At 55.1% G+C, this 17,060-nt stretch overlaps 1 protein-coding gene across 1 annotated transcript in view; it reads right to left on the reverse strand.

Annotated features, from left to right (window-relative positions):
* grh (grainy head) overlaps positions 1–17,060 on the reverse strand; it is a 114,524-nt gene that overhangs the window by 22,637 nt on the left and 74,827 nt on the right. Inside the window, exon 3 of the mRNA XM_025301623.1 lies at positions 11,387–11,806. Within this exon, the coding sequence (XP_025157408.1) occupies positions 11,387–11,806 (420 nt within the window). The remainder of the gene's footprint in view (positions 1–11,386; positions 11,807–17,060) is intronic.

Genomic DNA, 17,060 nt, shown 5'->3' on the forward strand with positions numbered 1-17,060 from the left:
CGACGACTTGCGCGTGCACCGTTTTTCCCGCCTCGCCTCCGTCGCCCTCGGGAAAAGTCAATTCCCGGTGTCGCGGGGGCAGCCGGAGGACCCAGAGGAGCCGCCTTCTTTTTCCGCCGGCGCACCCCGCTCCGATTACAGCGGTATCCGCGGCGCGTTATCGCTCTCCCCTCCCCCCCTCCTCTCGAGGGTTCAATAGCACACGAATTCGTGGCGTATGCGAGGCCCGTTCGCGCTGCAAGCGCGAGTAAATTACGCCGAGCGTCGCGTTATACAGTCTACGCGGCATTCCACCGGGGCTTTTTACCAGCAATGTGCAGAAAGAGAGAGAGTGAGAGAGAGAGAGAGAGAGAGAGAGAGAGAGAGAAAATAGAGAATACCGCGCGCTGCACACGTAACTGCGCAACGCGTGTACCGTGCGCGTACGCGCGTAAGAGGCAATTACGTGCTTACGGTGCAGCATTATCGACGACAAGGCACTCACACCAGCAGCGGCCGACACGTGAACCTCGAGGTCGCCGGGGTCACCGTAGGGTCACGACACGTACGGCCATTTGTGCGTGCGCGAGTGTCCGCGCGCTCACGAACGCGCAGATGGATGCGCATACGCACGCAGGCAGTATGCGTGGCCCGTCTCGGGCAACCTGCGGCGCCAGGACGCTCTTGCGGTACCGAGCGGACAGGCTCGTGTCGTGGACCCGCTTCGGAACCGGAATCGGGCATTTCTCAAACCGGAAATCGGGCGTATCGCGGGTACCTCTACTTCTACCGCGGACGTGCGTGCGTGCGTGCGTGCGTGCGTGCGTGCATCGTGAGCGACGGACCTGTCTGTATGTGGCACGAGGTACGAGACGAAACTCGAAAGACAGGTCCGACAAAGTGGCGCTGTACCGGCTCGCGCGCGGGTCATTCCTTTGATTATTACAGTCGGTCTGCTTTTTTTCTCTCCATCTCGCGCGTCTGCGGGCTTCTCGTGCTCGCGCTCGCGTTCGCGCGCGAGAGAGCGCGCGTCTACGTCTGCTTTTTTGCCTTTACGAGCGCACGCATGCACGCAGGCACGCATGTCGGCACCTGTGCCTGCAGCACGTGCCGCGGCGACAGTCGCGACAATGTCAACGCATGCATACATATGTATGCATGCGTCCGTCGCGCGATGGAGGATGGTAGGAGAGAAGCGAATTTAGATGCGCGTGGCGTGGCCGACGAGACTTCTGTCACTTCTCACGATCACCACCACCGTGGCTTGTCTTCGTGCTTCGCTTCTTAGGAGTATCGCGCGCTTCCCAGAACACGTTCCTGCTGCTGCTGCCTTTCGGTAAGCTTGACAAGTGTCCTTTGACCCTGGATTTAGTGCTCTGTGACTTCATCTAAGTACCCGAGGCAAGCTCCGGGCTGCCTCGTAGAGAAGCCAGGAAGATCATCTATCGGGCTTCCGACGCATGGACTTCGAGGAAGTCCATGTGGCAGATAGCTGCGGCGGAGATTGGTATCGACGTGTTGAAACGATTTAATCTCGATACTTGGATCATTTCTGTCAAGAGCCAAACGAGTTTACTCGCGAGATACCGCGAATACTGACGCCGGGACAAAATAGTTCGAATTCTCGCGTTTCTCTCGCGGAATCAGCGACACGACTTGACTCGAGCTTGAGCTTCACGATGCGAATCTTCCCGGGACGGGATTGTCGAATATTTACGGTAATCTCACAGCGAACGATACCTCGCGTGCGGTGAGGATGCGATTTTCGCGGTTACGCGACAATTCACGGCGTCGTGAGTTTCCTCGACCGTTCCTTCGAGAACCGCGAAATGTCGTCGAATAATCGCGCGAAATCCCGCGAAACTCGACACCGGCGCGGTGTGTCACCTGCCGTCGAGGTCGACACCGCTCGGTTTTCGTCCGGTTTGCCGGCGGTCGTCGACGCTGGAGGACAACGGGCCACGAATTCGCCCCGGTTCTCAGACCTTCGCGTGTCCTCGAAGCAGCTCCGTGGTCATCCACGTCTTCCTGTTTCGCTAATGAGATTGACTGCCACGCAGATCCGGTTCCCGGAGCCGCTCGATTCCCGCGGCGTGAATTAACCCCTTGCGAAAACGCGTCCGTTTAAGTGCTCTTTGACTTCCGTAACAAAGTATCCACGACGATCGAGAGATCACGCGTCTCCGCCCCGAGGAAGAGGAGGAGAAACGTGTCGGCGCTTAAAGCGTCTTTTGACCTCGCGCGAGGTCCCGGGATTTCGCGGGATTAGCCGAGTCGTTCCCGCGGTCGTCGTCGTCGTCGTCGTCGTCGTCGGAGCGGCCGACGATGTCGGGCGGAAATCCGCGAGGTGATACAAAACGGACGGCGTGTTACGGCGTTTTCTAATCGTAAATTCGAGCTAACGAGATAATATCGCCGCGAGGCCGGCCGCTTCGATCGTGGCGATCCAGTTCTTGCTCGTAATCGAGACCTCGTGGCACGACGTGGAGCTTTGCCGACGCTAGCGTAACGTCACGACGCGCATAATTGGCGGACTGCGACTGTTTTCGCAGTCCCTCCCCCTCCCCTCCTGTCGTCGATCGGGGTCACCCTCCTGAGAAAGAGGATCGGGCGAACGGCGGATCGAACAAACGTCGAATGTGTAGCCACAGTGAGAAGAAACTTTCGGTCGCCGATTTCGCACGAGAGATCGGTCCCACCGCGGTCGAAGGAATTTTCCGCAAGTTCCCCCCCTCCCTCTGTTTTCATCTCCAGGCTTCTGGCAATTTGTTCTTCAATCGATCTTCCGTCAGCGTCGAGATGAATTTAATTGAGTTTTGGCCGAGCTTTCTCTTATCCGTACGTTTTGATGAATTTTCTTTTTCTTCCTTTCTCTCTTCTCCCTCTCTCCCTCTCCCTCCCTCTCTCTCTCTATCTCTCTCTCTTTCTTTCTCGTCACGGTACGTGAATTTTCAACGTCCGTTCAACAAGTCCGTAATATCGATACATCGCCCGTCGCAGCTACCTCGGGCTCGTGTTGTAATATCCGCGGTCGAATCATCGGAGTCATTGGCTGCCGGCGCGGTCCCCGGTGCCGGTCCGCGGAGTCGCTCGCGTTTTAACCTTGGCGGTAGACCGGGGTTGTCGCGAGCACGCGACTCTCGCGCGCGATTTCCGCGATTCTCGCGCGGAGAGAGATGACGCGCGAGGAGGACGCGCTACCGGAGAACGCGCGCAGGCCGAGTCCTATGCGGCTCGAGCGCGGAACGAGGGCGTTGCCGTCCGCGTACCGTGCCCGAGAGGCCATTACGTCGCTGCGTAATCGTAAATTCAAGCAAACGAGAACACGCTCACGCGACTCTACGTGTCGGGCATAAAGCAGCGAGGCGGAGGCAGCGCGGCGAAAACGGACCGTGCCACTCGTCTCCGTCGCCGTTCGGGCCGGTCGCGGCCGCGCGGCTCTGGTTCCGCTTCTGCCCGCCGCCGGTCCGTTTCGTTTTACGACGTGAGCGGGTCTCGTGCTCCAGCTTTCGTCAGGTAGGTCAGAGGTCAACGCGTTACCGGCCGGGATTCGTCGTAGTGGCGAGACTACGCGCTGAAGCAGATCGCCGCGTAACGATAACGCCGGGGGAACGAAACGCGCGTAATAAGAAGTAGCGACGACGCGGGGCCGTCGTCGTGTTCGTCGTGGCGCGGCTCTGATTGCCGACCACCATAAGGCTCGGAGCCGGAAGGTTCCATTATGTCTACGCGTTTACGCGGAGGAGGAGGAGGGTGGGCGCCGTAAGCGGTCGGCGCGCGCGCGCGAGGAGGACAAACTGGATTTCGAGCGCTGCCGAGCGGCAACGAGCGGCTAATTAGCGGGGTTCCTGATCGCCGCGGCTGGAGAAATTCGCAAGTTCACCGCAGCCGGTCGCTCGCCGGTCGTGTGTTCGCCGCGCGAGAACGGCTGATTGGGTTTCCGCTTGGGATTGTTACGTGGGAAGAGAACAAGTCCGTTAGCGCGACTGAGCTTTCTGTCACCTGGGGAGCAGACGGAAACTCGCTTGTCGACAAGCGAAAGCTTGTCTCAGCCGAGTTTTCATATCTGCGGCAGTCTGAATGAAGGTAGGCGAGTGTCTTCGATCGCGGCTAACAGAGAACCGTCGTATCTCGTCATCGTCCGCTTCTCACTCGGTTCGCGTAAACTGGACTAAGTACTTTTCTCCGCGTGTAACGTTCCGCGACTTTGCTCTTCATCCGGCAACTCCGAGGGGATTCCTCAAATTGTTCCGATCTCGCGACGAACGAGACGGTTCCTCGAGCCGGCTTCGCTTCATTCGCACGGCTCGTTGAGTCGCGCGTTGCACGCCGTGCACGCCGCGGTGCGCACTTCGACGTAGCAATAAGACAATCGCGAACGACGACAAAGAACGATCTTCTCCGGCGGAGCGCATTCCACGTCGACTGTCCGTCTAATCCCGAGACAAGTCAGTCGACGGAGGATGCACCCTCCTGGCGAGCGTAAAGGCCGCTTCGCCGCGCCGGCTCGTTCCTAAGTAGATCTTGGCGTGACGATAACCAGGAAACGCAATAAGAAGTCGCCGGCGCGCCGCCGCTCATTGCCGAGTTCATTCTCGAGTCTCTTAGAGGCCGACCTCTGAGAAGAGCAAGACTTCATTAAGTCCACACGCCACTCTGTGGCTGCGTACGAAAAGACGCTCGTGAAGAAAGATCCTGCGTGGCGAGACCGGCCGGCCACTCTCCTCTCGGCGCGATCGCCTCTCGCATTATGCGTAACGTCGCGCGCGCGCGACGTTACGAGACAGAAGCGTGGCTAACGACCGCGTTGTCTCCGGTAGACGGAGACGCGCGAAACGGTTCGAATGAAAATCCATTTCGCTCGTTCGCAGCCGGCCATAATCTCTCACTCGCCGTGCGATACTACCGCATCGGCACCTGCAAATAATCTCTCACCGGTGTTTATCTCGGCAATTAGGAGAAGCCGTTCTCTCGTTGGCTGGTCGCTGAGACACTCGCGCGCGTCCTTCGCCGCGAGGAAGCATTAATCAATATCGACGTTACTCATGCGCCTCTCCCAAGGCCGTCGGAATTGAACGTGCGAATTAATGAGAAATTTGTTAGCCGCGACGCGCTGGCTAGGGGGAGAAGCGGAGGGGGGATTTCACTTTCGCGGGATCGTCGCCGTCGGCCGCGGAAATGCATCGCCCCGGTGGAATCTGCAATGCGGCAGCGGCGTTCGCTTGGCTCGAATTCCACCTCCCGATACGTTATGCATCCGTGCCACCGCGAAGTCGCCTGTAACGATACGCTATCGTATGTCGCGGCGAAAGAACGGGCAACAACGCACACCGCCGATTCCGCGTCCATTCCGTGCGCAACGGACCGTCGACGAACGGCCGAATCGCGAAAATGAAGTGAAAACGTCGCCGCCGAGAGAGAGAGAGAGAGAGAGAGAGAGAGAGAGAGACGCTGATGTCACTACACGCGTCGATATTACATAACGCACGACGTTAACTGGTGCGACTAATTACCGCAGGGATTTCTGCAAACAAGGCTGCACCGCAGCGTGCGCCTTTTTTCGGTTTGTGCACGATTATGGCCGATGAAGTAATTGCGATCGCAGGGAAGAAGCTCATCGCGTTACACATCCGATCGCCGTATAATGAGCAGTTATCGTAATTCTGAAGCGACACTTCTTGCTGAGGAGGAAGGCGGGAGCACGCGACTGTGATCAACGTCTCGCGGCACGCCTAATCGCGGACGCCATCTCGGCGGTAATACGTTGGGATAAATATAATACGTTGCAGGAAAACGTGATCGATGGAATATAGAAGATCGCCGTGTGTCGCGCTTCCTCGACCGTCACTGCAACTGCAACGGCGACCGCCGGCGGTAGCGACGCGACCGCTCTTAACCGCTGAAATTGGACGAACGAAATCGAGCACGCTTCCAGGTTCGACGCCGACGAATGATTTTCTAGGAACGCGAATTATTGCCGTCGCGTCGCGTGGAAGGAGCGGTCTTGAGGGAACTCTTGAGGGAACTGCGAAGAGACGCGAGCCGGAGAGCGCGAGTTCGTCCGTTCTCGCGCTTCTCCCCTCGACGACGCGCCCGTTGTGTCCGCGTTTCTCCATTAAATATTTTCTCCGCGCTTCGATTGCCATCATCGTCTACCTCCGAGAGGCGTCTTCATCCACTAATTGAATCAATGTTGCCGCACGAGCCGCAGTACGCCTCTCGGCGGGCATTCCCTTATTTCCCACTTTATCCGCGGCTCTCCTTCGTTCTCTTTCTTCCTCCTTCTCCTCCTCTCTTCTCTCTTTCTCTCTCGTTCCCTCCGCAGCGGTCTTCTCCACGTTTGGAAGGCGGATATCGCGGTTGTCGCTTATGCCCGCGGGCGTTAAGATTAAGGCGGCGATCGCGGAGTGCCGGGAGGCCGTCTTTACGGCGGCGGCTTGCTGTGAAACCGTACGCCGATTCTCGATGGCTTTGCGCCATCATACCACAACCCCGTGGCGAACCTTAAGCGACCGCCAGACTCCGTAAGAGTCCCGGCGAGTTATCCGCCGTCTCCTCCTCCGCAGACTCGGTTGCGTATACTTTGCCTGAAACGCGCAAGGGTGCTCTTTCTTCAACACTTCGACTATAACGTTCTCTCTCTCTCTCTCTCTCTCTCTCTCTCTCTCTCTCTCTCTCCCTCTCTCCCTTCTTTCTCCGCTCCTCTTTTCTTCACCTCCAGAAGAAACGACTTTCAATCATTACTCCCGTCTCTCGATGTCGGGCCGACGATCGGAAACCGCAGATCGAGGATACATGAAGAAAGTGAAGTATAGTCGCTTAGGAGACAACGAGGTCGTCCTCGGTATTCAGCACGAAGCGAGGCGCACGGAGTTTGTTTCGTCTCGTGGATGCGGCCCTGTCTCCTATGGATTGAACGCGCCTCAAAAAGCCGCGGACACCTAATGGTATCCTTATGCGCTTACAACAATATGGTTAATTGAGGAGAGTATTCCCGTCGGTGCTTGGCTTCGCAGCGGGTCCATTATTCGAATTACGACACGACCGTCTCTCGGCGTGACCGCGGCGAGTTCCGCGTATTTTTCCGGAGCTCATGTCGGACATGATAACGTTATTATTTAATACGTCCGAACGACTCCACGTTGCCGCCCGCGTCGAGGAGGCACGGACGCGGCGGCGCTCCAGCCTCCATGGCGCGAATCAGCCTCGTGCTTTTCAGCGGGACTCAAAGCGCAGCTGTGCTGACAAGTTTCTGAAGTGACTTCATGCTCGCGGTCGTCTCAAATGGCTTCTCTAATCTCGCGGTCATGAGCCACAGCGCGCGCGCGCGCTTGTCCGACGCTTCGAACACTCGTATCGACTGCCTTACGACGCCGGCGCCGCAAGACGTCGTCGCAAAAGTTTGTCCTCCGGTAGCCGCGGCAAACGCTGTTGCAAAACAAAAAGTGAACTGCACGAGAGACGCGATTCAGAAGGAAGAAGCCCCGTCAGCTTTTACCGCGAGGCGCGCGCCATCGCGAACGCGCATTGGTCGCGAGGCTCGCGAGACCGTGAGAAAGAAATCGCGAGGAAAGCACTGGGAAATGCCGCTTCTCGTCGACGACGAGAAGCATGATCGAACGAAGCATGATGAAAACGCGCGCGCCGCTATGATTTCGCGAATTCGTGCTGTCCGCGTCGAGACGCGTCACCGTCTGTACCGTAGTCGCGTTCACTGCTCTCAGTTTTCCCATTTTCGCGCGCGGTCGCGGCCGGCTGCAAAGACACGCTCTGATCCCTTCAGCGAGCGCGACACAATGAAATTGGATTAAAGTCGTGCCCTTGGTAGCTCGGCGGCTCGCTGTTGCTTCTTTCCTCCTGCCTCTCTTTCTCCGTCTCTCCCCGCAGCGACGCGACGGTCTCGAGCGAGAGGAGTTTTAACGATCTACCGCCGTACAAATTGTTGAGATGCTATCATCTCTCAGCGGGGGGGGGGGGGGAGAGGAAGGTAGTAGGAGAGGCAGATAGGATGATACGACGCGCGAGATGAAGGTAGAGAGGAAGAGAGACAAGGCAAGGTAAGGTAACGCGAAGAGGCAGCGGGGGGAAAAGGAGAAGATGCGAGGGAAGATTAGGGCGACATCTCCCCACGGCGAGGTCGGTAACAGAAAGTGCTGTTGGTGATGTTCCTGATGCGGCGCGCGCGAGCGCGCGTTTCTGCCGCCGCTCTCTGTTGCTGTTGCTGCTGTCGCGTTCGCGCTGCACCGCACACGGCTGCCCTCGGCTGACACGATTCGTACGTTGAGGATTCTCAACAGTAAATTACAAAATATGCTAAGCGGCCGATATAAATCAAAAGTGGGGCCGTCGTGGGTCCCCGAGGGGTGAGAGAGAGTCCTTTACCCGTCGGCCTCCGTCTACGTGGTGCACGGCGCGCATAGGGGTAAGAACGCGCGCATAGTCCTACGTAGCGACCGGGTTCAAAATATCAGGAGAGAAAGAGAAAGAGAGAGAAAGACCCCCGTCACGAATCGAGGGAGAGTCACTCGCTCTTTCTTCCTCTCTCTCTCTCTCTCTCTCTCTCTCTCTCTCTCTCTCTCTCTTGCTCGCTCTCCCGTTCTTTTCTCGCACGACGCGTAAAACGCCGGCGCGATGGTGCAGTTTGCAAACCGAGCAAATGGACCGGAAGACTTGTACGCGAGATATAAATAGGCTCGACCGGTGAAGCAATATATCTACCCAACTAAACTCCACTAAATTGCCTCGTAGCGGTAATGCGAGAAGAGGAGCGACGTGGAATCGGGAACGTTCGTGGTTCCGCGCGAGCGGAGAGAGAAGGAGAGAAGGAGGAGGAGGTCCCATTTATCGACGCGGCACGCTGCGCACTCGTTTAAGCGCGCGAGAGATTTATGGAATATCGATAAACTCCCGAAGAATTGCGATCACTGTTCCCTCCGTTCGTAATAGCCCGGCGGCCCGCGTTAAGCGCGCTCCGCGCGCTCCTCTCGCCCTCTCGCTCTCCTCTTCGCGGCGCCGACGGATTCGTAATTGGTCCGGAGCGATCCACACATCGCATCCCTCCGATCTCTCCTCTAATTAGCGAGAGGACTTTCCTCCCTGATGCGTTTCGGCCGATTTCTGGGCGAGGGGAAAACGCGTAGTGTAACGTCGCGTTGCCGAATCTCAGTCTCGCGTATGCGCGTCTCATTTGCGCGTTTACTCGGCGATTAAGATAACGAAGCTGACGCGCGTCTGCGCCCCGACGCCGCTCGAGTCGTCTAATTAACGCGTCACGCGTCTCCTTATATCGGCCGATTCTACACGCGATTGTCCCACATAATTGGCCGCGGTAACGAATTATGCTCACCGCGAGCACTCAATTACTCGCGGTCGAGACTATTAATCGAGATACGGCGAAACACGAATAGCTAATAACCCGCGGTCGCGCGCGGCGTACAGAAAGCGCTCGCACTGCAGCGCGCGCGCGCGCGCGCGCGTCTGGAACACGGGACTATCTGCGGATCTACGCTAATCGAGTCCTCCCGATGCACCAGGTGCATAGTCGTCACGCACACGCACGTGTTTATGGATGAGCCACGTACGCGCATCGCGCGGCCTAGCCTAGCCACGTGCACCGCACGTTTCTAAATTAAGTGCATCGCGCGGACGAGAGCCGCGAGAGCGCGAGTGCATAAAGTTACGTGCGCGCTATACGTGAGCGCGTGAGCGGCCGCAGAAGAGGCGCTTCCACGGCGGCTGCCGCCGCCGCCGCCGAGGCCACGGATTTTTCGGTGTGAGTCGGCGCGAGAAATAATTAATCTCTTTCGCGTTCGCTTTTCGCGGGAATTATATTGATGTACGAGAACAACGATATCACGGCGAATGTAATGACGGCAACGAGGAAGTTATTAACGTGAGGCGGCGTGTTGCTCGAATCGTAAGAAACGATCTCGGCGGAGAAAAAAAGAAAAAGGGGAAAGATCGAATATACTCGTCGGAAGAGCATCCGGAGCGTTTATTATTTCGCGTTGGGAGGAGGGGAGGGAGAGAGGGAGGAGACTCACTTCGCTCTATTGCGAAAATTAGAATTCTGTTCCTGCTCGAGTTCTTACGAATTATCAAAAGTACTCCTCCTTTTCATCGAGTCGAGATTCTCCTCCTCCCCCTCTCTGTCTCTTCAATGCTTGAGAAGTAAAAACTATTAACTTTTCCAAAGCTGTCTTTCCACGGATCATTTTTCACTCGGACTTCGCAGGCTTCCAGTTAATCTCTGTCAAAAGAGAGAGAGAGAGAGAGAGAGAGAGAGAGAGAGAGAGAGAGAGAGAGAGAGAAAGAGAGGGGGGGGGGGGAGAGAGCCGAGAGGACGTGCGCGCGTGCGGATATTTCTGAATTATTTAAATGCGCGAGAGAGGTGCGCGCGGCGGAATCTTCCTGCATTCGCGAGCGTGATTATATTCCATGGATCGAGCCGTGGAAAATCGCGATTCTTTCCCGGCTCGCGTATGATTACGAAGCTTACACGCGCGGATGGGAATCTGAAATAGCGAGATAGCGAGAAGATCCTGCGCGCCAGGCGCTCCGCAGCGGCGAGAGAGTGTTGCGTAAAGCGTGCATAATAACGGCCGTTGTCTTCGGCTCTTTTTATCAGAGATTAATTCGCCAACCGTGAAATTTTACTCAAACATTATAGCGCTTGGCATTACGGAACAACAAAGGAACATGCATTCTCCATCGCGAGAGAGACTAGGGACAATTCGATGCTATCGATAACCTGTGCAACTTACTGCAACAACTTACCGTAATACCAATCGCGAAAGTCACGTTATTCGATTTTACACGAAATAATAAAACGCGTAATTACCGTCGCGAGAGATTCATTTCGACTTGAAGCCACCGGCGCGGCATTCTCTCTAAATCTCTAAACGAGCGCGCCACAGTTGATGAGCGGAGATAAGCGGTATCGACATGTTTGCACAATCGATGATTACACTGTCGAAAGTTTGGAGCACCTTGTAACTTTTACCGCGATACGATGATGATTAACGAAATAACTGCATCTTCTGCATAAAAACAGTATAATTTTATTGCGTAAACGAAGGACGCTTCAAACTCTGCAGAGCGCGGAGGAAAAAGATAAACCGAATTAATAATAGCAATAATCTTCTCTTGACAACGAACGAGTCACTTTTTGTGCCTTGAAGGACACGATTTCTGTCTTTTAGATCCGAATCTGTCTTACAATTAGTAGAAATCCTGTTTCCATCGAGCGAGAAAAAAAGCAAAAAAAAAAAGAAAAAAAAAAAACACCCACCTCGTTAATTCGTTAATTCAGTCAAATTCTTCTCTCTGTGTGTGTATTCTCGGGAAATCTTGTCTCACTGCGGGTCAAGGGTCACGTCAACAAAACGCGCGGCATCGGTCTACTCACGTGGGCCAAAGCTCATGCGTGGGAGGCAGCTTGACGTCCGCCGTCGTCTTCTCGGGTAGCTTGTAATACTCGTAAACGTAGGAAGCGTCATCGCCGTGGCTGGCCACCGCCGACACCTGGTGCTGCTGCTGCAGGTTTAGCATCGCTGCGGTCGCCACGGAGAGCGGATGCTCGCAGTAGGTGCGCCAGTCGCCCTCCATACCCTGCACCTGCACCTGCACAGCGGCGACCCTCTTGTGGACTTCCGGATCGGCGTCCTCGGCGCCGCTCTGCAGGGACTGCGCCGCCTGGGCTGCCGCCTCCTCTTCCTCCTCTTCCGGTTCACGCTGGCCGGACACGTAGGCCTGTTGCTGTTGCTGCTGCTGAGCGTCGTCGCTGACGACGTTGCCGTTGGTGTCCTCCTCGCCGCGACTGCGTCGCCTGCAACCACAAAACCGAAGGATTCGTTCAGTCTTGCGAAGATCTCGAGATACAATCGGTATGAAGTATTCGATCGCGATGAGACGTCTAACGAAGTATCATACATCGCGAACTTCGCGGGACTCGAGTTGTATAAAATCAGCGACTTTATACTACTTCGAAAATACGCAAGTACGTGACAAGCAATTATCTCCCCGGCGAAAATGTGAAAGACGATCGTAAAAGGAGTGTCCGCTCTTCGCGCGCTGCGCTTCACGGATCTATCGGTAGAAGGAAGTGTGTCCCCCACGGCCAACACAATACTCATCGAACGGCCGATTCGCGCTGTTGTGGCGACACGGCCATAAGCGATGTCGCTTGAAAAGTCTCCCCCGAAGATCGCGGTAATGAATGCGCCGCGGGATAACTGTTAGGAATAACCGGCCCGGTAGAATGTAATAAATTACAACGGACCCATCGAATTTATCAATTAGCGATAATCGCGGCGCATAAGCCGCGCTGATGATTCCTCAATTTAGCAATGACCACCAGCGGTGGAAGTGCGCGTCGTGCGCGGCGCATAGTTGCGCCGGTAATTTATCGCCGACGCGCACATCGCGATACTTAATCGCCTGCGCGCGAGAGCGCGAGAGGAGGTACACATATACGTGAGCTCAGCCACCTGGATATTTGTCACCGGTCGTTACTTTACGCCGAAGTAATACCTTCCGGCTGGCGGCTGGGACGATCCGCGATGATGAAATTCATGGGAGTGCGCGCGACTCGGGTACGACTCCGTGAAAAGAAGAAAAAAAAGGACGGGGAAAAAATATATATATATATATATATATATGTTCAGTGACGACGACGACGACGACGACGACGACGAGGACGCTCGTCTCGGCGCTCGATCGTGCGTTTGAATAAAAAGAATCAAAGTGCCGATTAGGGCGGACGGGGTTTTGCGCGCTGAACGCTCGCGGTTGCGTTTTTAGAGATTTCACCAGCGCGGAGACATTCGTCCGTCCGTTTGCCCGCCTGCATTCTTATTCATGGCGCAGTTTTTACCGCGGAATCTGCATTTTGGCACTTGAATTTCCATCGGCCGCGGTACGCGCATCACCTGTCTCCGCGCGACGGGGATAAACTTAATCGCGGATCGAGGAGGAAATCTCGTACATTGCCACCGCACCGGGTCCGGAGCAGATGACGAGGAGAGGCTGACGACGAAGGTGGGTAGGGAGGAAGGGAGGGTCACGTCGTAAATACGTATACACGTACGAAGATTAATTATTATAAACCCCTGCCTGTTGCCTGCAGTCATCAATTTATACTCCTCTCCCGTGCATCCCAATTCCAATCCCGATCCCGATCCCGTGAGTCGCGCTATGGAATAAAGGCTCATCCTCTCTAATTTATGCATGTCGAATCAATCTCCCTCCTTCCACCCTTCCCTCCTCCGTCTCTGTTTCTCCCTCGTTCTCGCGCTACCTACGTCTCCAACTTCCTCCTCGTTCCTCTTCGCGCACCTGGACAACCGTCGACCCTGAGCGCGCGCGCGCGAGAAAGAGAGAGAGAGAGAGAGAGAGAGAGAGAGAGAGAAAGAAAGAAGAAAGGAGGGAGAAAGAGAAAGACCAGCCACCCCGATAATGAGGATCCGAGTTATCCTGTGCAAATATTTTCCTCGGCGGTTGTTTGCACAGGCACGACGAACGGGCCGACGAGCCGATCATCGGAACACGCCGCGGACATGCGTGTATGTGAGTTTTTGTGCGGTGAAATGTCGGGCGTACGAGCGTGTATTGGTGGGCGATTCCGTGGCTGCGATTCTGCGCTCGGCGCATAATACCCGCTCTCGTCCAGACAATGAATTTATGCGCGGTCATCCGGGCGAAAACTTCATTCCGAGCGAAGTGCAAACACAGACTTCACCGGCGATGAAATATCCCGCGCCGCGAGAAGCTATTCTTCTTGTCGGTGCGATCCTCTGGGGTCTGTTATCGTATCGCGCCAATGTTTCACTCGAATCTCCTTCCCGCCGTATTAAACGATAGCATACGCGTTTAGCATGTGCGACGCGCGTGCACGAGTGCGCGAATCTATTCTTCGGCAACGTTTTCTCACGGGGCGCGGGTCGATGTTTATGGCTCGACGTTGGCAGTAAATTCGTGCGATTACGAGTTTATACACGGGGAATTAATTGCAATCGCGTATCTTTCTCCCTCCCTCCCTCCCTCCCTCCCTCTCTCTTTCTCTTTCTCTTTCTCTCCTGCGAGTCACGGGCTCAAATAAATTTCAGTCTCCTGCAGCGATCGAAACTGCTGTAATTTTGGTGAGTACGAAACTACGTACACTGTGTGTGTGTGTGTGTGTGTGTGTGTGTGTGTGTGTGTGTGGAGCAATTATCGCAAATAAATATAGAGATCATTACTCTCGTATGTCGAAATTTGGATTCATCGCGGTTACACACGGCGCCTTCTGCGCCTCTCTCCCTCGTACGTCGTACGTTTTACATCGTGTAATAACACCACTCGATCGTACTTTTATTTATTTATGAGATTCGACATAAATCAATCCCGCGGGCTTCCTAACACATTGTGTACTCGCGCTCGAGGAAATCCGTTCCGAGGGGCCTAATAAATGAAGCTTTAATAATAGTAACTTATGATACACGAGGCTGAAATGATAACCCATGGCTCAGACATCGCCGCAAATAATCGGACAAAATCCCGCAGCGATCGATCCCTCGTTAACGCATTTCAAGCGAATTCGCCGTAATAATGCACGAAGACTCGGCAATTTCATCCCGTGGATCTCGGCCAGGGAGCCCCGGGGACGCGCAAGAAGAAGCTTCCGTCGATCCGCCCCGTCGCTCGTTCGCTCGCTCGCTCGCCGGAGAAAAAGCGAGGCCGCCGCCGAGAGCGCGCACACCGCCAGGCCGCTAAAAGCGGTCCCGAATCGAGAGAAAGGATCGCCGGCGACTCGTGCATCGACGACCGAATTTTCGAATAATGCCGGTACGCATCGCCGTCTCGCATTGCGTGCGCCGTTCGTGCGTACGCGCGTAAGTACGTACGTGACCGGTGTGTATCCCGAGCAGGTAACACGAGAAAAAGGTTAAAAGGGAAGCGAGCGAGGAGGCGAGCGAGGCGGAAAAGAAGAGGACGGAGGCGAAGAGGAGGGAGCGAGAGAAGGAGCGAGAAAGAGCGGACGTCGTTCGGCTCGTAGACGAGAATACCTTCCGAGGACACCGGCGCGCGCGTATATGCTAGGCTCTGGTGGATACATATGTAAATTGCGAGTACCCCTATTACGGAGACTTCACCTGCGCATCCGGTTTTCGCGTGTGCTTTGATTTCGTCCCCGTACGTCACGTCCTCCTTCCCGCTAGCTTTTTGCTCGTGTCCGCTCGCTCGTCCGAGCGCGCGTTTCTGCTCTCGCATGCGCGCGCGCGCGCGCGCGCGTTCCCGAGCGCGTCGAGGCGCGCATACCAGTTTTCTATAACGCTAAATCACAGCCGATTTCATTAAAACCTTCGAGATGAGTAATTGCCGCTGTATCGGCCGCGCGTCCGGCGCGCTGGAGCGCGCCTGTGTTTAGACGGCGATACATCTTGGAAATTAAGGTTTGTCCCGATGGATATCGCGACGTCGTATCTCAAATATCGCGCGGTTTCGACGACGTCGCGACGGTGTCGGCAGTAATCTCTCGATGTCATCTTATTTCTAACGACGTAATGGGATTCGCCGCACGTAATATCTTACCGCCGCCGTCGATCGCGCTGCGTTTTGCGCGCGAAAACAGGACGACTGACCGAAAAATCGACCTCGGCCAGCGTAATTTTCGTCGATCAAAATATGGAAGATTCCACGCGACAATAAAATTGCCAATTAACACACGGGAGACAACATTCCGCGGGCGCGCCGAGGGAGCGTCGATTCTCTCGCGCGAATCGTTCTCTAAACAAGCGAATACGTATACGTATATATAGCGACGAGGGACGAAGCATCTCTTCCACAACGGTTCGTTTATGACAAGTAAAATTTCGCTGCAGCAATGAGGCGTACGAGAGAGAGAGAGAGACACGAGGATTATCTCGGAGGGAATCACGTCAATTTCTTCCCGTCGGTTGTCTATCGCGGCCAGTCTATCGCAGAAAGGACTGTGCGAGAAAGAGAGAAAAGAAGAGAGAGAGAGAGAGAGAGAGAGAGAGAGAGAGGGAGAAAGAGAAAGAGAACCGATGTTCTCCGAGTACAATCCCGGAGGCTTGTGCCCGTTTGTGTGTCTCGCTACTGAGTCTATCCATCATAGTTCTTGACACTCCGAGGTCACTAACACGGGACTGATACTAATGCCGAAAGAGTTTGACGATTTAAGTACAAGCACACTTACGCGGATGATGGCGTCACGGAACAGGTATTAATTCTGCCGGAGCTGAACGGCTCGAAGAGCAGCGCTCCTTCTCTCCAGCGAGTATCTCGAGAGAAGAGAATACGATCGCTGTTACCGCTTCTCTTTAAACTGTCGCGGCGCTACTCGATTTCCACATTAGATCTCTATCTCTTTTTTTCCATATACATTAAGTCACAAACATCACAACGACGATGGCTCGAGACACGTCACACGAGCCGCGATAATAAAACCAGTTTATTACGTAGAGCCGGCGCGCTCTCAATTACTACATAATTCGCGAATGTAAAACTACTTTTTCCCCGCGAAAACAACAGACCGCGTCGTGGTAGTTTTATGCAGTTTAGTCACGGTTTAGACAAACATACAAGTCGTCGCAAATGCCAACCGGCGATATTAACATATCTTTACATATCGCATTTTATCTGTTCTCGCGCTTTTACGATATCGCGCGGCGCTTATGCGCGCGCCTTTGCAGTCCCGACGCACGTATGTTCCCGATGACGCGGGGCGAAGGATGAGGAAACCGAAAAAAGAGAGAAAAACCGCGAAGGAAACATACCGATCCGTTATTCGCTACACGCGTCGGGATTTCCAATTGAACGCATCTCCAGCTCGGACGCGGCCGATCGATCCGCGCTCCATTATTAGGATCATCCGTCTTCAACGACGGCGATCGTGTTCGCTCGGACAGTTCGCCCATAAACATACGGGGTTCCCTTCGTGCAAGCTCGCTTGAGCGCGCGCACGCCCAGGATCGTCCTTTGGACGGACGTGCGCGACTTGCGAGCGTCATCGGGCGGAATGCATCACGCTTCGTGCGCGCGTCGGAGACGTTCCCGCCGCGACATGATTCGCGCGCAGT

The sequence above is a fragment of the Harpegnathos saltator genome, unplaced genomic scaffold (genome assembly GCF_003227715.2).
Source record: "Harpegnathos saltator strain DR-91 unplaced genomic scaffold, Hsal_v8.6 scaffold434, whole genome shotgun sequence".
NCBI classification, from domain to species: domain Eukaryota; kingdom Metazoa; phylum Arthropoda; class Insecta; order Hymenoptera; family Formicidae; genus Harpegnathos; species Harpegnathos saltator.